Raw genomic sequence first — 22,144 nt, 5'->3', positions numbered from 1 at the left:
TATTAATTATAATTAATTAATTATATTTAATTTGATTTTATTAAAATAAATAATACTCCATCATTTGATATTTTATTTGATTCATTAAATTACACCCATCATAACTAATCAAATATTTAATCTAATTAGAATAGATATTAAATTATTTAAAATTTTGTTTGATTCATTAAACCACATAAATATTAAATAATTTAATAAATAATATATAAGGCAATGAAATAAATAAATTTATTTAATTTAATTTATTATCTTACTAATTATATATATATATATATATATATATATAATAAAATGATTATTAATTAATTGATACTTAAATAAAACGACTATTAATTATTGAAAAAGTAACGAGTTTATATTATGTATTAATTAATTGATACTTAAATAAATTATTTAAATTGATCACATATATTTTTTAATTGCTCTCTTATTAGTACGGTCTAATAAATAAAACAGGTATTAATCATTGTAGTGAATGAATATTTATTATTTTTGAATGAATTCATTTAAAAATATTGAAGGATTTCAATTCTATATGCCACGATTTTATTTTGTTATTAATGTATATATACTCCTATATTATATATTTTATGATTTCTATATTCTCAGATAATATTTTCAAAATTTTTTTAGTTTAATTTATTATTTTTAGTCATAAGAATTTATTGTTTTTAGTCATCATTTTTAGACATCAATTCAATTTTTTTAATTTAATAATTTAACAACATATTTTAATTATATATAATTAGAATGTGTTTTCTATCCCCTTTTTCTCTCTATTTTGTGCTTCAGGTGTAATGTTTATAATTTTTTTTTTGTTTTTTCTATCTTAATTTTGTTAAATTTTTTTATAATTTTGTTTTATATCAATTATTTTTTTTATGTATTCTGATTAATAGAATTATTTTATTTAAAGACATTTTAAATTTTGTATAATATTTTTATAAAAGTTGATTAATAGATTCTTTTTCAAATTTTTTTTTGAAATTTGTTTAATGAGATAGTATTTTAATTTTTCTCTTTTATCTTTTATATTCATTGATTATATTAATCTTCTATTACAATATATTTTTTATTTATTCCATACATTATTTATTTTACCTTCTTTTACTTCTTTTAATTGTTCTCTTTATTTTATTTTTAATCCTCATATATAAATTTATTATAATTCATCACATGCATATTCTTTTTGAACTTAAGTGAATTTTTTAGGTTATATTTTACCATTGATGCTCTATGTTGTTTAGTGTGTTTGTTTTTAATTTTTTAGTTATCTGTAAATATATTTATAAAAAATATGATTTTATTTTGTCCAGTATTTACTATCGTGTTTAGTAGATAAATAAAAAAATTTTCATCTATTGTTACGCTGATTGAGTTTGAAGATTTTATTTCTATTTTGTAAGATCCGGTTAATTAACGGCTAATTAACCCATAAATGAGAATTTATTCTAGAAAGTCAAAAATGTTATTTTTATGGCTTAATATGATAGAGGAAATTGAGACGAGAATTTCGGTACCAATTTTATAGAAATCGGACCAAGATTGGACCGAACGGGCCAAACCGGGCCAACCGGACCCAAAGTGGGCCCTTGGCCCAACTAAACTAAACCAAAACCCTAGTTTTCAGCACTCTCTCTCCTCATTTGAGACACTAAACACGCTGAAATGGAGGCCATGGAGGGAAGAACACTCTCTCAAGTTCTATCTCTCACTTGATCTTCAAACCACCATAACTTTTGATCTAGAGCTCCGATTGCCGCTCCGTTTGCGGCCACGTGTTCACCGCGGAGAGCTCTACAAAACCCATACAATCAATCTTGAGGTAAGCCACGTTTTACTGTTCGAAATTCCAGCCCTTGATTTCGAGTTTCATGAGCAAAAATGTTGAGATTTTGGGTTCTTTGATGTTATAGGACCCAACTCTCTTGAAGGAGAAGGTTAATCTTGTCTCCTTGGACCTTGGGTGTGGTAAGATTCTCAACCCTAGTATAATTTGTTGTTCTATGATGTTTGGGTATTGAGATGTTGTGTATGGGTATGATGATTGTGGCTTAGGTTGTGTATATGTGAATATTGGAGCTTGATTGGTGATTTTGGAAAGCTTGAAAGGGGGTTTTGTGTGATAAAATCTGTTCTTGGAGGTGTTGATACCTTGAGAGCTTGTGGACAAGTGGTTTGGAAGTGCTCTGGTTGAGCTTGGGAAATCGGCTAAGGTATGGTTTCGGTTTCCCGTATCTAATATGTAATGTGGTAGGAAATACTTAGGCTAGAGGCCCTAAGATAGGCATTGAATTGTTGGTGTTGTTGAATGGTTGAAATATATGATGTGTTCATATATGTGATTATGAATATTGATGCCTTGATTGTGTGAAATATGATAAATGCATGTTGTGATATATGCTTGATGGATGATTGATGTTGAATTGATGGGTGGTATCATGTTGATGGTGAGTATGATGTTGATTATGTATAATGATGGTTAATTGAAAATGGTATTATTGGAAATTGGGATGAGGAAGGATGTATGACATGATATTGTGTTTGTCCTTTAGCCATTTGATTGAGAAGTGTTAAAATGGTTGGATGTGGTTTTGGAAACCTTGGTAAAGTGTCAATGTGTGAGTTGAGGATGGCTTGTTGTTGATTTTGGTACATTTTGAATGATTTCAAAGAGAAGGGTTGAAATTGGCATGTTTGATTGATTTTGAAAAGAGTTGAAAGTGGCTTGTTTTGAAAATGGCACCTTGTGGTTTTGTATGAAAACATGGTTTTTGGGCATACTTTGACGAGACATAACTTGGACTACAGATCTCTGATTTGTGCCAAATCTGTTTAGAAATGAAATTGGATCCGGGATGTCCATGCCGTTCGAAGAACGGGTGAAAAACGATTTAAAATGAGGAAGTTATGTCCGTCGGAAGATTGGGGTTTGAATCTGTAAATTCTGCAGCTTTTAACTTAGAAAATTTTTAGCAGAATGACCCCTCGCGCGTAGGCGCACTTGGTGCGTACGCGCCATTCTTCGAGAAAGCGCCATCCACGCGTGCGCATGGAGTGCGCGTACGCGGGGACCTATTTTCATCCCAAAGTTGATTTTTGAGTTTTAAAAGCCAAATTTCATACTTCTAAGCCTCCGATCTCACCACTTATGTCTTAAATCATTATGATATGCCTAGCATGAGAAAAAGGGCTAGTGAATGTGGTAACTTGCAAGTGAAGCAAGGGAAAAATGAATGATCATTGAGGATCAAAGATGATTATGTGAGATGCGGAGAATGGCGGTGGAAGTGCTTGTTGTGCCATGGGCCGAAGGGCCGCAATTGTTAATGAATTGGCTGGTTATGGATTTAACCGTGAGCCGGATGGCTAGATTATTGCCGTGTTACGGCGGAGCCATGTTTATGGCCAAGTATAAATGCATATATGCTGTTGATTGAATTGTGAATGTTTGCACTTCCACCATTGGAGATGAGGGTTTCCCTGGGTAGTAGCAATGGCTAGCCACCATGTGCTCCAGGTTGAGACTCGAAGCTCTTTTGACCCTATGTCGTAAGTGTGGCCGGGCACTGTGAAAGGCCCGGATGAGCTCGCCCCCATAAATATTCACCAATGATGGTGATGGATAAATATTCACCAGTGAGGGTGATGGATATGGATCATGATTATGATCAAGTTTATGATGAGTATAACTCGAGTTGGGGATGCACGACAGAGGGACAGTCCAATGGCTAGCTACCAGGACTTGTCGGGTTGGCTCTATAACCGACAGATGATATCATCAGCCACTAGGGACAGGCATGCATCATAAGCATACTACATGAATTGTTTGAGATTGCCTATTTGACTGCATATTACTTGCTAATTGCCTAAATGCCTTATCTGTTCCTATTTGTAAATCTCTTGTCTGATATAACTGTGTTTGCTATATTATACTCCTGCTGGTGGTTGGGAGGTCTGAAGGAATTGGAAAGGGAAGTATTAGTTAGATTGAAGAATCTTTAGTCAGTTGCCACTTACGGTTTAGCTTGTTTATAAGCTTTGATATTATCTAAAGGAAGTTCTAGGATTGCCTTCGGCTTTCCTCTATTATTATGTATTATATATGTGGAAGCTGTTACCGTGCTGGGGACCTCTGGTTCTCACCCATGCGGATTTTGTGGTTTTCAGATGCAGGACGCGAGGCTTCTCGTTGAGGCATGCTGGAGACTTCTGGATTAGCGAAGATCCTTTGTTCTCGGGACTCTGTTTTGGGTTATATATCTTGTTTAGATACTTTTATCTCCATTAAATAATACAAACTGTGACGACTCCTTCTAGAGGGGATTTTTGGAGAATAGGTTTTTTGTATTTGTGTCCCTTTGGGTTTCCTTTGGGGTTTCCTTATTTTATCATATGTATATATTGCTGTGCTCGGACCGGTTCTCTTCGCAGCCGGGTTTTGAGTCTTGATATTCTTGTTTTTGACACTCTTTATATATATGATCTTGCGCTAGCTTATCCTTGTTCGTTACGTTATCGATCGGAGTGTTGCGTGTTCGAGTTACGGTTTTTGTTTACCCCTTTTTTCTACAAAGGCTCCTAGTTATAATCAATTATTCATACTACTATACATACTAAATTTTTGTTTTAGAGGTCGTAATACCTTGCCATCTCTGAATTATGACTTAAGCATAAGTCTCTGTATGGTAGGGTGTTACATTATGGTATCAGAGCAGTTCGTTCCTGTAGAGCCTGAGGAATGGACTGACTATGCTTCTGTGCATTCTCTGTATGTGTGTTATGTGCTGTTAGTATATCTACTTGATATAGTTGGCATAAACGTTCATGAGCATGCATTTGGGACTTTGAAGCACTAAACTTCCGATATTGAGACTGATCAACTTAATATCGATTGTTTGGTGTGTATAGGAACCAGATGGCGCCTCGTGGACGCGGTAGAGGCCGTGGGAGAGGACATACGAATGCTCGTGCGCCGGAGACTAACCCTAATAACCCGGTGAACTTTATGACTGCGTTGGAGAACATGGCTGCTGCTATGCAAGCCACTGCTGAGGCTCTTGGTCAACAGATGAACAACCATGGTAATGACGGAGGTAGAGTTCAGGGCCCGATGACACTGGCAAACTTTTTGAAGGTTAATCCCCCTAAGTTCAAGGGAACCACTAGTCCGACTGAAGCCGATACATGGTTTCAAGCCATGGAACGAGCACTGCAAGCGCAGGTGGTACCTGAAGGGCAGCGTGTGGAGTTCGCTACCTATTTGCTCATTGGCGAAGCATCGCATTGGTGGCAAGGAATCCGACGCCTCCTACAGCAGGGTGATGATTATATCACCTGGGACATCTTCCAAGAGGAATTCTATAAGAAGTACTTTCCGACTTCTGCTAGGACGGCCAAGGAGCTTGAATTGTTGCAGCTGAAGCAAGGTACTATGTCCGTATCTGAGTATACTGATAAGTTTGAGGAGCTGTTCAGATTCTCTCGTATGTGTCAAGGGACTCCGGTGGAATATGAGGAATGGAAGTGTGTTAAGTACGAGGGAGGACTCCGGAGTGATATTTTCGGTTCGGTGGGGCCAATGGAGATTAGGACTTTCTCCGAATTGGTGAACAAGTGTAGGGTTGCTGAAGAGTGTGTGAAGAGGGCAGCCGCTGAGAAAGAAAGTCACAAAGGATCATTTCCACAGAACCGAGGGAAGAGCTTTGCACCTAGAGGTCTGTCTTTCAAGAGGGGAGGTTCTTTTAGGAGGCCCAACAACAACTACTCCCAAGGGAAAAGGTTTGGGAAGCAGCCTCAGAATGATCAAGCTTGTACTAGGTGTGGGAGTCACCATCCGGGAGTACCATGCAAGGCCGGATGGGGTTTGTGCTACAATTGTGGAAAGGCGGGGCATAAAGCCGCAAGTTGTCCAGAGAAGCAAAAGCAAGGTGCTGGGAAAGCACAACAGACTGGTCGGGTGTTCACCACCTCAGCTGTGGGTGCAGAAGGATCTGAGACACTCATTCGAGGTAACTGTGAAATGGCTGGTCAAACTTTAAATGCTTTATTTGATTCGGGAGCATCGCATTCATTTATTGCATTTGAGAAAGCCCATGAGTTAGGATTGAAGATCGTAACCTTAGGTTATGACCTAAAGGTACATAATGCTACCCATGAAGCCATGGTAACTAGGCTAGGATGCCCGAAAGTTTCGTTCAGGTTCAAGCAGCGTGATTTTGTCCATAATTTAATCTGCTTACCGATGATCGGTCTTGATCTTATCTTGGGATTGGACTGGTTATCTGAGAACCATGTCCTGCTTGATTGTTCTACAAAGTCGGTGTACTTTATGCCGGAAGATACAGAAGGGCCGATCGTGGTGAATAATTATTACTTGAATTCGATGATGGTGAACTGTTCTGGAATCGAATGTCAGGGTATCCTGTTGTTAACCGCGGGTGTTTCGGGTGATGATCAAAGGTTGGATCAGATTCCGGTAGTGTGTGAGTTTCTAGAAGTGTTTCCCGATGATATTGAGGAATTTCCACCTAACCGAGAGGTCGAGTTTGCTATTGAGTTGGTGCCTGGGGCGGGACCAATCTCAAGTGCTCCTTATAGAATGTCACCATTAGAGATGGCCGAGCTAAAGTCTCAGTTAGAGGAATTGTTGGGTAAGAACTTTATTCGACCAAGTGTTTCCCCGTGGGGTGCTCCAGTATTACTGGTAAAGAAGAAAGATGGAAGTATGCGGCTCTGTGTGGATTACAAGCAGCTGAACAAGGTCACCATAAAGAATAAATACCCATTGCCGAGGATTGATGATCTCATGGATCAATTACAAGGAGCTGGGGTTTTTTCTAAGATCGATTTGCGATCCGGTTATCACCAGATAAGGGTGAGGGGTGAGGATATCCCTAAGACCGCTTTCAAGACTCGTTATGGTCATTACGAGTACACTGTAATGTCCTTTGGGTTGACGAACGCTCCTGCAGTATTCATGGATTACATGAATAGAGTGTTCCGTCCGTTTCTGGATAAATTCGTGGTTGTCTTCATTGACGATATACTAATTTACTCCAAGACTGAAGAAGAGCATGCGGAGCACTTGCGGACCGTGTTGCAGATTTTAAAGGAGAAGAAACTCTATGCGAAACTGTCTAAGTGTGAGTTCTGGAAGAGTGAGGTGAAGTTTTTGGGTCACGTGGTGAGTAAGAAGGGAATAGCCGTAGATCCAACCAAGGTAGAAGCTGTGATGGATTGGAAGCAACCAACCACAGTAACTGAGATAAGGAGTTTTCTGGGTTTAGCTGGCTATTACCGAAGGTTCATCAAAGGCTTTTCGCAATTAGCTTTGCCGTTGACAAAGTTAACTCGCAAAGACACTCCGTTTGTTTGGACTCCTGAGTGCAAGGAGAGCTTTCAGACATTGAAGAAAAAGTTGACCACTGCACCTGTGTTAGTGTTACCTGAGCCGAACGAGCCTTTTGAGGTGTACTGTGATGCATCGTTAAAGGGCCTAGGGTGCGTGCTGATGCAGCATCATAATGTGGTGGCGTATGCCTCACGACAGTTGAGACCTCACGAAGTTAGTTATCCTATGCACGATTTGGAACTCGCTGCGGTTGTGTTTGCCTTGAAGGTGTGGAGGCATTATCTCTATGGGGTTAAGTTCCAAGTCTTCTCCGATCACAAGAGCTTGAAATACCTCTTTGATCAGAAAGAGCTTAATATGAGGCAAAGGAGGTGGATGGAATTGTTGAAGGACTACGACTTTGAGTTAAATTACCATCCTGGAAAGGCGAATATAGTGGCGGATGCGTTAAATCGGAAGTCGTTGTATGCGTCTTGGATGATGCTTCAAGAGGAGAAGTTGCTCAAGGGATTCGAAAGTCTAAAAAATTGGTGCTCGAGAAGTATCTGGAACCTTGTGTTTGAGCCGATTAGAAATCTCGAGTGACTTTAAGTCCGAACTCCTAAAGGCTCATGAAAATGATGAAGCGTTATGGAAGGTGTTACCGGCTATCGAGCAAGGAAAACAGTGGAGAGTGTCGGAAGAAAAAGATGGGTTATGGAGATTCAAGGGTAGGATCATTGTGCCGGATGTTGGCACTTTGAGGCAAGATATCTTAAAGGAGGCACACAAAAGCGGATTCTCCATTCACCCGGGGAGTACTAAGATGTACCATGATTTTAAGGCGATGTTTTGGTGGCCGGGTATGAAGAATGATGTGGCGGAATATGTTTCAAAGTGCTTAACTTGTCAAAAGGTAAAGATTGAACATCAAAGACCTTCCGGGATGTTGCAACCCTTAGAGGTTCCGCAATGGAAGTGGGAAAGTATTGCAATGGACTTTGTGTCGGGATTGCCAAGGACTAGGACTGGTTTTGATGCTATCTGGGTGATTGTGGACCGACTGACAAAGTCAGCTCACTTTTTGCCCATTCGAATGACTTACACCCTTGAGGATCTAGCTCGGTTATACATAAAGGAGATTGTGAGACTCCATGGTGTACCTGCTACTATAATCTCTGATAGAGATCCTCGTTTCACTTCGAGGTTCTGGGGTGCATTTCAGAAAGCTTTTGGAACTCGATTAAGCTTGAGTACAGCGTACCATCCTCAAACAGATGGTCAATCTGAGAGGACGATCCAAACACTAGAGGATATGTTGAGAGCTTGTGTTTTGGACCAACCGGCGAGTTGGGATCGGTATATGCCGTTAGTGGAGTTTGCATACAATAATAGTTACCATGCGAGCATCGGAATGGCTCCGTATGAGGCTTTGTATGGGAGAAAATGTCAATCTCCACTATGTTGGTATGAAGCTGGAGAGAAAGGCTTGTTGGGGCCGGAAATGATAGCTGAGACCACTGAACAAGTCAAGAAAATCCGAGATAGGATGCTTACGGCGCAGAGTCGTCAAAAGAGTTACGCCGATCAAAGGCGGAAGCCCTTAGAATTTGAGGCAGGAGATCATGTTTTCCTGAAAGTTACTCCAACCACAGGAGTAGGTAGAGCGATTAAAGCAAAGAAGTTGAATCCTCGATACATTGGTCCATTTCAGATCCTGGAGAGGATTGGGCCGGTGGCACATCGGATGGCTCTACCACCTCATCTTTCGAACCTGCACGATGTGTTTCACGTGTCGCAGCTTCGGAAGTACACTCCTGATGCTAGCCATGTGTTAGAACCCGAATCGGTTCAGTTAAGAGAAGATTTGACGCTTCCAGTGGCTCCAGTCAGAATTGATGATACTAGTATCAAACGGTTGCGTGGAAAAGAGGTTTCATTAGTCAAAGTGGCTTGGAGTCGAGGCGGTGTTGAGGAACACACTTGGGAACTTGAGTCGGAGATGCGAACAGATTATCCGCACTTATTCTCAGGTAATTGAATTTGAATTTGAATTTTGTGGGCAAAATTCCCAATTAGGTGGGTAGAATGTAAGATCCGGTTAATTAACGGCTAATTAACCCATAAATGAGAATTTATTCTAGAAAGCCAAAAATGTTATTTTTATGGCTTAATATGATAGAGGAAATTGAGACGAGAATTTCGGTACCAATTTTATAGAAATCGGACCAAGATTGGACCGAACGGGCCAAACCGGGCCAACCGGACCCAAAGTGGGCCCTTGGCCCAACTAAACTAAACCAAAACCCTAGTTTTCAGCACTCTCTCTCCTCATTTGAGACACTAAACACGCTGAAATGGAGGCCATGGAGGGAAGAACACTCTCTCAAGTTCTATCTCTCACTTGATCTTCAAACCACCATAACTTTTGATCTAGAGCTCCGATTGCCGCTCCGTTTGCGGCCACGTGTTCACCGCGGAGAGCTCTACAAAACCCATACAATCAATCTTGAGGTAAGCCACGTTTTACTGTTCGAAATTCCAGCCCTTGATTTCGAGTTTCATGAGCAAAAATGTTGAGATTTTGGGTTCTTTGATGTTATAGGACCCAACTCTCTTGAAGGAGAAGGTTAATCTTGTCTCCTTGGACCTTGGGTGTGGTAAGATTCTCAACCCTAGTATAATTTGTTGTTCTATGATGTTTGGGTATTGAGATGTTGTGTATGGGTATGATGATTGTGGCTTAGGTTGTGTATATGTGAATATTGGAGCTTGATTGGTGATTTTGGAAAGCTTGAAAGGGGGTTTTGTGTGATAAAATCTGTTCTTGGAGGTGTTGATACCTTGAGAGCTTGTGGACAAGTGGTTTGGAAGTGCTCCGGTTGAGCTTGGGAAATCGGCTAAGGTATGGTTTCGGTTTCCCGTATCTAATATGTAATGTGGTAGGAAATACTTAGGCTAGAGGCCCTAAGATAGGCATTGAATTGTTGGTGTTGTTGAATGGTTGAAATATATGATGTGTTCATATATGTGATTATGAATATTGATGCCTTGATTGTGTGAAATATGATAAATGCATGTTGTGATATATGCTTGATGGATGATTGATGTTGAATTGATGGGTGGTATCATGTTGATGGTGAGTATGATGTTGATTATGTATAATGATGGTTAATTGAAAATGGTATTATTGGAAATTGGGATGAGGAAGGATGTATGACATGATATTGTGTTTGTCCTTTAGCCATTTGATTGAGAAGTGTTAAAATGGTTGGATGTGGTTTTGGAAACCTTGGTAAAGTGTCAATGTGTGAGTTGAGGATGGCTTGTTGTTGATTTTGGTACATTTTGAATGATTTCAAAGAGAAGGGTTGAAATTGGCATGTTTGATTGATTTTGAAAAGAGTTGAAAGTGGCTTGTTTTGAAAATGGCACCTTGTGGTTTTGTATGAAAACATGGTTTTTGGGCATACTTTGACGAGACATAACTTGGACTACGGATCTCTGATTTGTGCCAAATCTGTTTAGAAATGAAATTGGATCCGGGATGTCCATGCCGTTCGAAGAACGGGTGAAAAACGATTTAAAATGAGGAAGTTATGTCCGTCGGAAGATTGGGGTTTGAATCTGTAAATTCTGCAGCTTTTAACTTAGAAAATTTTTAGCAGAATGACCCCTCGCGCGTAGGCGCACTTGGTGCGTACGCGCCATTCTTCGAGAAAGCGCCATCCACGCGTGCGCATGGAGTGCGCGTACGCGGGGACCTATTTTCATCCCAAAGTTGATTTTTGAGTTTTAAAAGCCAAATTTCATACTTCTAAGCCTCCGATCTCACCACTTATGTCTTAAATCATTATGATATGCCTAGCATGAGAAAAAGGGCTAGTGAATGTGGTAACTTGCGAGTGAAGCAAGGGAAAAATGAATGATCATTGAGGATCAAAGATGATTATGTGAGATGCGGAGAATGGCGGTGGAAGTGCTTGTTGTGCCATGGGCCGAAGGGCCGTAATTGTTAATGAATTGGCTGGTTATGGATTTAACCGTGAGCCGGATGGCTAGATTATTGCCGTGTTACAGCGGAGCCATGTTTATGGCCAAGTATAAATGCATATATGCTGTTGATTGAATTGTGAATGTTTGCACTTCCACCATTGGAGATGAGGGTTTCCCTGGGTAGTAGCAATGGCTAGCCACCATGTGCTCCAGGTTGAGACTCGAAGCTCTTTTGACCCTATGTCGTAAGTGTGGCCGGGCACTGTGAAAGGCCCGGATGAGCTCGCCCCCATAAATATTCACCAATGATGGTGATGGATAAATATTCACCAGTGAGGGTGATGGATATGGATCATGATTATGATCAAGTTTATGATGAGTATAACTCGAGTTGGGGATGCACGACAGAGGGACAGTCCAATGGCTAGCTACCAGGACTTGTCGGGTTGGCTCTATAACCGACAGATGATATCATCAGCCACTAGGGACAGGCATGCATCATAAGCATACTACATGAATTGTTTGAGATTGCCTATTTGACTGCATATTACTTGCTAATTGCCTAAATGCCTTATCTGTTCCTATTTGTAAATCTCTTGTCTGATATAACTGTGTTTGCTATATTATACTCCTGCTGGTGGTTGGGAGGTCTGAAGGAATTGGAAAGGGAAGTATTAGTTAGACTGAAGAATCTTTAGTCAGTTGCCACTTACGGTTTAGCTTGTTTATAAGCTTTGATATTATCTAAAGGAAGTTCTAGGATTGCCTTCGGCTTTCCTCTATTATTATGTATTATATATGTGGAAGCTGTTACCGTGCTGGGGACCTCTGGTTCTCACCCATGCGGATTTTGTGGTTTTCAGATGCAGGACGCGAGGCTTCTCGTTGAGGCATGCTGGAGACTTCTGGATTAGCGAAGATCCTTTGTTCTCGGGACTCTGTTTTGGGTTATATATCTTGTTTAGATACTTTTATCTCCATTAAATAATACAAACTGTGACGACTCCTTCTAGAGGGAATTTTTGGAGAATAGGTTTTTTGTATTTGTGTCCCTTTGGGTTTCCTTTGGGGTTTCCTTATTTTATCATATGTATATATTGCTGTGCTCGGACCGGTTCTCTTCGCAGCCGGGTTTTGAGTCTTGATATTCTTGTTTTTGACACTCTTTATATATATGATCTTGCGCTAGCTTATCCTTGTTCGTTACGTTATCGATCGGAGTGTTGCGTGTTCGAGTTACGGTTTTTGTTTACCCCTTTTTTCTACAAAGGCTCCTAGTTATAATCAATTATTCATACTACTATACATACTAAATTTTTGTTTTAGAGGTCGTAATACCTTGCCATCTCTGAATTATGACTTAAGCATAAGTCTCTGTATGGTAGGGTGTTACATATTTCATTTGTTTATAATGTATGATTTGTATTTGTGTTAGTGACATCACGGTTCATACATTTTAATATTTGTGTAACAAATCTTATAAATTATTTTTTCAAGTTATAATTTATTTTAGTTTTATCTGGATATTCAATTTTTAATAATAATTTTTATTTATTTACAAATATATTATTTCCTATTTTTATTTATTTATAAATATATTATTTTCTATTTACTAAGTGGCTAGAGTAGTTTCACGTCACGAACCAACAAATGCTAACAATTGGAATGATAAAAAAAGACTAGCCAAATGGATATTCGCCGGGTTACTTGCCATTTGACACTAAATGGGGATCAGTGAAATTTTTACGGGTAAAGACCTGTCCACGTGAAATAGACTAGGATGGGGACATGGGTCCCTACCCTCTTCAAGAGACCCGTTAAATTCACGCGAATATATATATATATATATATATATATATATATATAGGCAATCTTAATTTCCGTCTCCAATTTAAACTCTTTTTTTTCTTTCTAGACTCATTCTTAGTCTTGATTTTGTATCTACTCTTCCTTTAACTTACTTTCTATACCTCTTAAGTTCATCATTATGTTGCTCGGTCTCGCCCTAAAATATTATATTATGTTATTATGTTGGAAGATATTTTTTAATTTTTTTTAAAATGTTATTTTTTATAATGAATATATTATGAGTTGTGTTGAATTATATTGAATTGATTATTTTATGATTATTATATTATAGTTTTTTTTGTATTTTTTCAAAGAATATTCATGAATAATTATGGGTATCTGCATTGGATTTTAAGACAATGATCCTAATTCGGATTTAGGATCCTAACAATAGACCTAGGTTGATTTTACTCACTTGAGTTAATATTTTAAGTCATTACTGTAATAAATATTATACTATTAAATATGATTATATTTAGTATATACAAATGTTAGGTATACTTACAATAGATTTTATAATCAAACTAAAAAAATTCTAATTACTTTTTTTTTTAATTTTAAATATTATTTACTATCTTAATAAAAAAGTGAATAATAATAATCACTCACATAATTAAAATAGATCATCCTAATATATATATGACACTACATATATCAAGGATTATTATATGTGATAAATTATTTTTTTATTTTTCTAAAGATAATTTATATGTAAATTAACTAATCTTTATAACATACGATCTATTGCATAATTTTTCTCCTCTTAATATGGATAAATTGATAAATTTAATATATAAAATATAATTTATACTATTTAAGGTACGAAATAAGTAACTTAAGTCATTATAATATAATATTACAAATACCTACATATTTATTAGTATTAAAAATATACAAATAATATAAACATGATTTTTTTGTAGAAAAACAATAATAAAAATTATTAATTAAGTTAATTACATAATAAAAAATTAAGAATAATTTTTTAAATAACAATAAAAAATAAAATTACTATTTTCACATACTACAAAGTTTATAAAAAAAATTTAGACAATAAATCAATTCTCAATAAATTATACATTAGTTCTATTAAAAAATTAAATTATATGTTAGATATTATTATTTGTGTACTAATATATATATATATATATATATATATGTATTATCGATTATTAAGTTATAATTAATTTCTAACTCAATTTTTGGTAATTAAAATTTAAATGATTGAATTATTAAATGCTGAATATTTTGCAGCTAACTAATTTTATTTTTGTTATTAAAATTTTAAAAAAGGTGAGTTGTTAATCAATTCTAAATTCAAATTTAAATTTAAATTTGTGTAAGAAAATATTTTGAATTTTTTTTCACTAACCAAAATTAATTTTGAAATAAAAAATTATTTTGTATATCATATTATAAGATAGTGTAGTCATTCATTTTTTTAATGGTAATTATTGTCAAATAAAATGATATAAAAATAGAAAAAATTAAAGAGGTGACCGCGGATTGGATCGGATCGGATATGGCCAAAATTTCGATCCGATCCGCACTAAAATCATTGGATCAGATCGAATCCAATATCCGTAGTTTTTAAGCTTGGATCCGATCCGATCCGATCCGCACATTTGCGGATCGGATCAGATCGGATATCGGATATATCTGCAAAATATAAAAATATTTTTAAAAGCTTATTTTTATTAAAAACACATCAATAAAATTCATTTTTTCTATTCTTTTAAATATATTTACTCTTAAAATAATATTAAACATACTTTTCTTAAATAATAAATTAAAATAATACAACATATATGATATTATTAGTTGAAATAAAACATAAAAAGAATATTTACTTATTTATTTCTTTATTTTTACAGATACGCAGATATGCGAATCGGATATGCGGATACCAACACAAATCCGCAATCCGATCCGATTAGTGTGCGGATCTGATCCGATCCGATTCGAAAGTATTGCGGATTGGGTCCATATCCGTAATTTTTTGCTCGGATTCGGATAAACACCACAGATATGCGGATCAGATCCGATGCATGAACACTCCTAAAAAAATATATTTACCAATCTAGGAATATTAATTTATTTTTTAATAGAATAAATTATATATTGAATAACAAAAGTTATTATAGTTTCTTTTTACACAAACTAATATACTCAACGACGGTATTTTGGTAATATTACCAAGAAATATTAATCAATATAATAGCTTTTGTAATGACATAAGTTTATAAGTTTAGAAGCTTAAAAATCATGTCATAAAACTGTTGATCATATTGTTTGACTTTCTGAATGAATATGATACCAGTAAATAAAACTGTCAGAATTAAATTTTAACAAAGACAAATCTCCGTAAGTATTGCTATCATCAATGAGAATTATTCTACTTTTAAAATAAATACTATTTTTTTTCACTGTATTTTCCAACTCGGCAGGTCGAGAACTAATCCTCAACGGATTGAAGCTCAATTTATTAAGGCTCTGCCGTTAGCCAATGAGTTGTTACATACATAAGGCGGAGTTCGAAACTCTAATACTTACTTAAGTAGACGGGTGAGATGACCACTCAACCAATCCAAATGAATTAAGACAAATACTAATTATTTTTAATATTTTTAACATTAAAAATAATTAAACTTTGATTTTAATTATAATTTTGTAAAATATTTATAGTAATAATTATTATATATATTTTTTGTTTAATCTCTTTTAATAAAAAAATTTTATATATTTTTATTAATTATCCCGTACAGTATACGGGAACATACACTAGTTAATATCTAATATTTTAATAATTAAATACCTAAAATAAGTTAATAAATAACAATAATTAATACTTAAAATATCATATATATATATTTGTTTTCGGTGTTGCCCAAAATTAAATTGAGATCATGTTCAAGGTCTTAATATCGTAATTGGGGTTTAATTAATACCTAAAATTTTAATAATTAAATACCTAAAATAAGTTAATTAAATAATAATAATTAATACCTAAAATATTGAAATTTTTTTAATAAATGTGAGAAATAAAAATAAAAATAATTAATAAATAATAATAGTGTTTAAATAAAATAATTGATAAAGAATAATAATTATAGGTAAAAATAGTGTTTTTATTTTGGAGAAAAAATATATGAAAAATTAATTAATAACTCGTGCCATGCACGTGATAATAAATTGTTCAATAATTTGTACCATGCATATGATAAGGTTGAAATTATAATTTTAAATTATTTTATTAAAATTAATTTGAATTATAATAATTTGATTAATAAAAATAACATGTGCATTCGCTTTTTCTTAATCTGGTGTTAAGTGTAACAACTCTAATATAGTTATTAATCATTTTTGTTAATCTTATTTTTTCTTTCTAAATTTATGATTAAAATAACAATTATAAATATTAATAATTAAACAAATTATTATATTATAATTATTTATGTTTTATTCCTAAAATAAAAAACGTACTATTTCTTTTTTATTTACGGGTTTTCTTATTTATTCTACCGGTATATATTGATCATTTAGTCAATAATTTTTTTATTGGTAGGATATATTTATTTATTTATTTAAATAATTTTAAATCTTTCCTTATTTAAGTATATATATATTAAGTCACCTATTCTAATTATGTTTTGATTTTTTTTATTATGAATATTTTTTTTTGAGTCTACAATCATTCAATGATTTTGTTATTCCATTAATACCATCATACACATAATAATTTTCATAAATAATAGTAATTTTTTTATTTATTTATATGTATATATTAATTGTTTAGTTAATAATTTTCTTTTTCTCAAAATATATTTATTTTATTAAATAACTCTAAATATTTTCTTATTTAGTTTATACATATATATTAATTGTAACTAGATATATTTAAATTACATATATTAATTATTTTCTGATCATAATTATTTTTTTTGAGTCTACAATCATTCGATAATTTTTTTATTCTTTATTATTAATGTCATCGTATGTGTAATCTTCATAAATTTTAGTAATTTTTTTATTTATGTATACGTATATATTAATTTTGTTAAATAATTCTAAATATTTTTTGTTTATATATACATATATATTAATTGTACATAAAAACATTTAAGTCACATATATTAATTTTTTTGTTATGATTATTTTCTTATATATATGATTATTTTTTATTCTACAATCGTACAATAATTTTTTATTTTTTTATATCAATGCATATTTTTCAATCTACTTTCACACGCATGATTAACCATTTTTATTTTAAATGGTGATGTTTGAATTTTTCTTTTCTTTTACGTATTTTCATATATTAGTAAGAAAAGCAAAATCACATATTGTGACTCTTTTTCTTTTTTCACGCTTTAATCTTAATTAATCAATCTTGTGTCCACACAATATAATTAAACTTTTAATCACTCTAATCTATTGATGAATTACAATTATCTTAATAATTGTATTACTAATCTGAAATAAAAAAAGGTAATACATATATGCAAGAAAAAAATTGTAACACCCTAACTACCAAAGCTCACGCTTCCGGCTGCGTAACTCTGATAGCTCGGACATTACGACGACACTTATACTATTTAATACTAAAATATGAGCCTGTTTAAAACTTTAAACCGTGATACCGCTCCCAAAAATACTTTCGTTCGATAACGTACATCCATAAATACCATACAACTTACAAAAACTCATAAAGAGTACATCCATATATATACATACATATATATAAATAATATTACAAACATAATCCAATACAATTCCTATCCCTCTTACAAATTATATCAAGATAAAGGCGAGGGTACAATAAACCATAACTAAAACAATATAGAGCATCACAACAACAATTAAATAAGCTCTTCGTAACTTCTGCGCCCATATCCTGAAAGGGGAAAAATGTAGGGGGGTGAGAACATCATCCTCGAAAGGGTTCTCAGTAGAGGGTTTTTGGGAATTACTGTAATAGGATACATGAAGATAAACCGTACCAGTGATTAATAACCGTCTTATGCCTCTTTTCAAAAACAACGGTTTACAATAAAAGAGGAAATCGGAAATCTTTTCTGAAAGAGGAACAGTTCAATTCTCAAAAACTCAAAAGCCTTTCAAAACGGTTTATCTATGCTGAACCAAAATAGCCTTTCATATTTTATTCCAAACCAGAAACACAAAACCAAAATCAACCATCGGTTCATCTCATTCCAACCACGGCCCTAGGCCCAAACAATCCAACCATCAACCAATCACCACAGTCCAACAGAGTCCCAATAGCAAACACAAATAGGAAGATGCAAACACAAACGAACAGTTATTACAAGTAGAACAATTAGCAATTAATCACATAGGCAAACCAAGTATAATATGCACACCCAAACAATGTCACATAAATGCATATGATGCATGCCTGTCCCTAGTGGCTGATGATATCATCTGTCGGTTATAGAGCCAACCCGACAAGTCCTGGTAGCTAACCATTGGACTGTCCCTCTGTCGTGCATCCCCAACTCGAGTTATACTCATCATAAACTTGATCATAATCATGATCCATATCCATCACCCGCACTGGTGAATATTTATGGGGGCGAGCTCATCCGGGCCTTTCACAGTGCCCGGCCACACTTACGACATAGGGTCAACAGAGTATCAAGTCTCAACCTGGAGCACGTGGTGGCTAGCCACTGCTACTACCCAGGGAAACTCGTATCTCAGATAGTGGAAGTGCAACATTCACATTTATCAATGATTCAGCATAAACATGCAATCAATCTCATCCATGGATCAACATCCATCTCAGCCATCCGGCTCACGGTTCATTCTAGAACCAGCCAATATTCATATCATACACAGCCATTCCGGCTCACGGTTCAATCCAGAACCAATCAATATGTATAAACATACACAGCCATTCCGGCTCTCAATAAAACAACACTTCCACATTCAAAATCATCAAATTCATGAAATCGGCATTTAAGCCATAAATCATTTTCTCGACTCAATTCACTTTGAAATCAAGTTTCAACTCTTTTCAGCCTTGGCTTTAAAGATCTCATTTCTCAAATCATCTCAGGCTCATAAGCCACTTTTACTCAAGGTAAATTCTCCTTTCAAAACAATGCCACTCTCGGCATCCTCTTTCCAAAACTTCCATAATCATGGCAAGTTAAAAGCCTCTTTGAGATATTCAAAATCACCCATCCAACAATGGGATTTTATAACAAAAGTTTCTCGGCAGAGTCCCAAGTCTTTAGGGGAGAATAACATATCTCATTTCACCAAATTCATTTAAAATCATTAAAACATTGGCTTTCTGATTTGAGTAAGAAAATAGGATCTAAGCCAAACCGAGTCACGTAATCTTTACTTCTTTCAAAAACCATTTCCTTTACTTAAACAAAACCGGCTTCAATTCCATAACTAAATCTGAAGCGTTTCAAACTGATAAGAGAATCATTTTTGTTGTGTTAAACTAGAGTTCAAAAGATACTTTGAATCTTATTTAAAACGTCAAAATAATGAGGCTCATCAATCGAAATCCAATTCCTTTTAAAATCACGAAAACTCTCCCAAGGGACAATCTTTGTGTTTAATAGAGAAAAACATAAACCCGTTTTACCTTTTAAAACAGCCTCAAAGCAAAATTCTCTTTCAAATGACTTGTACCCAAAGACATACTGTTCTTCTTGGAAAATAAGGATAAATCATGATTCTCTTTTCAATAATTCTTTCAAAGCATAACTTCATTGCTTTCTTAATTGTTCTAAGTAAAGGTAATAGAGAAGCCATAATGTCACAATCCTCAAAATAGATAGGAAAGGCATTAAACTCAAAATTCCCCAATTAACATTTCAAATAAGGACTCGGATTCTATAGAAATTTTGGCAGCACCTCCCCTAAAACTTGGACTTTAGGCACCCGGTTCGGGTCCCAACTAAACCGTTTCTCATTCCTTTTCAGCAGCTCAAAAACAGAAATCAATTCAAAAGCAAGCTAAATCCAACAGTCGCCTCAGTGGCTTATCTCAAGAAAAACCATTTCAAAAATCAACTCAACATCAACCGATTTAACTCATTTCTAAAGCTTTAAAGAATCGGTTCAGCAATAAATCATTTATCAAAACCAAATCAATTAAAGCAACCCAGGCTGAATTTCAAGAGTATTCTATCTTCCACATCATCAAAATAATTGACTCAATTCAAACCAATCCCCAACGGATTAAACTCATTTCAAATCTTTAAAGAATCAACTTCAAACATTACATTTCACAAGCCACACAACAATTCGGCCAAACCAACATCCATAGTCATTCGAGTCAATCAAATAATACATAAGGCAGATACAATCACCAAATACACAATATCTCACATCAGTACCCATATGTAATAATTCCAATAATAAACTATAGTTTTTGGAAAGCGCCCCTACCTCAAAACGCAAATCCATAACCCAAATGCCTCACAGGGTCCTTTCCGCCTCAACCCAGACTGACGGCAACCAAAACCTCAGCTCCCAGCCACTTTCACAATAACCATCGCAACACTATTCGCAACATATAATAATCAGGACTCGACCCCACGTTACTAAAATTCACATTCATTAACCAAACACAACGAAATACTAACACGAGGCTTTCCAAAACATACTTACTGAAATGACAAAGGCAGCTGCGAACATCGAGCACGGAAGGCAAGCATGGATACATGACCCGATACTGAGGACTCAACGGCTATTTTCGGCGGCGGAGGCAAGGTGCGGCGACACCCAGCGGCTCTTCCTCCCTCCACGCGACTCAGATGACCACTGCAGCAACAAGCCGTGACTATGGTATTCTTGAAATTCAAAGGAAACAGAATCCATTAACAAGACCTTACCGGCAGTGTATTCCGGTGACGGTAAATGGCATTTTCCGGCGGCCAGGCACGGCGGCACTACTGATTTCTTCTCCAGGAATGGCTGTGACAGAACCAGAAACAGGGGAAAAGCTCACCGAATCAGTAATGGTTCTAATGGCGGCTTTTTCCGACGGAGGAAGCGTTAGCTTCGCGCAGCACGGCGGTTCCAACGGAGGCGGCGCCGGCGACGCAAGCACGGCCGGGTGCGGTGGCTGGACTCCCAGCTCAGCCCCAGATCTCTCGCATCTGCTCTGCTCCCGAGCTCTCCCTCTCTGCTCTACCGTAAATGACGGCGACTGTCTCGGTGGCAAAGGTGATGGCGGCACGGTGAGGACGACGGCATTACCACACGGCGGCGCAACGGGTCGTGCTCCTCGCGTCACTGGCCCGTGCTCTCCTCCCTCAATGTCGCGCAGTTTCTCTCCTCTGGGCTCCCTCGACAGCGATGACTCCTCGGCGATGGCGCGGCTAGGAGTGATGGTGTGACGAACAGAGGCAGCGGCGAGCTAGTCGGCGGCGCGAGCGGCGACGAGGTGTGGGTCACAGCGCAGCCCTTCCCTCTCTGCCCGATCTCCCTTCTCAAGCTCACTCTCCCCGGTGTAACACGGCGGCGCGGCGGCAGTGACGCCCGCCGGCGCCGTCCTTCCCTTCTCTTCGTTCGGCAGTCCGGATCCCAGCTTCCCCCTCTCTCCATTTCTGTTTTCCTTCTTCTATGGAAAAGAAAAGGAAACCGTGTGTGCTGTCTGTGGGTGAAAGGGAAAACAGGGTAAGGGTTTGGCTGCTGGGATGAAGGGTTTAGGGTTTCATTTTTTTTTAAAACTAGGGTTAGGGGTATTTTAGTAATTTCAAATAAAAATAGGGATATTATAATAATTGGAAATAAATTCTAATCCATTAATAATAATGTATAAAAATACTATTTGCTCATCAATTTCATAAATTATTTTCAATAAAATGTCCAAATCAAATAATTAGGAGTAATATAATTAAATCCCTTATTTTCCAAGGTAGCAGTATTAATATTGAAAATATTACTTATTTAATTCAAATCATATAGAAATCCTTA

General features: G+C 35.9%; 1 protein-coding gene across 1 annotated transcript; it reads right to left on the bottom strand.

Moving 5' to 3' along the window:
* Positions 1–20,688: 20,688 nt before the first annotated feature.
* Positions 20,689–21,772, bottom strand: LOC148575208 (uncharacterized). The gene is made up of 4 exons (XM_088506114.1): positions 21,668–21,772; positions 21,058–21,584; positions 20,834–20,986; positions 20,689–20,725 (listed from the first exon to the last, which is right to left on the bottom strand). The coding sequence occupies exons 1-4, from the start codon at positions 21,770–21,772 to the stop codon at positions 20,689–20,691; spliced, it is 822 nt and encodes a 273-aa protein (XP_088362240.1).
* Between the last annotated feature and the right edge of the window lie 372 nt (positions 21,773–22,144).

The sequence above is a fragment of the Arachis ipaensis genome, chromosome B2, assembly GCF_059453495.1.
Source record: "Arachis ipaensis isolate K30076 ecotype BB chromosome B2, ASM5945349v1, whole genome shotgun sequence".
NCBI lineage: Eukaryota > Viridiplantae > Streptophyta > Magnoliopsida > Fabales > Fabaceae > Arachis > Arachis ipaensis.
This window is presented reverse-complemented; position numbering and strand designations above follow the sequence as displayed.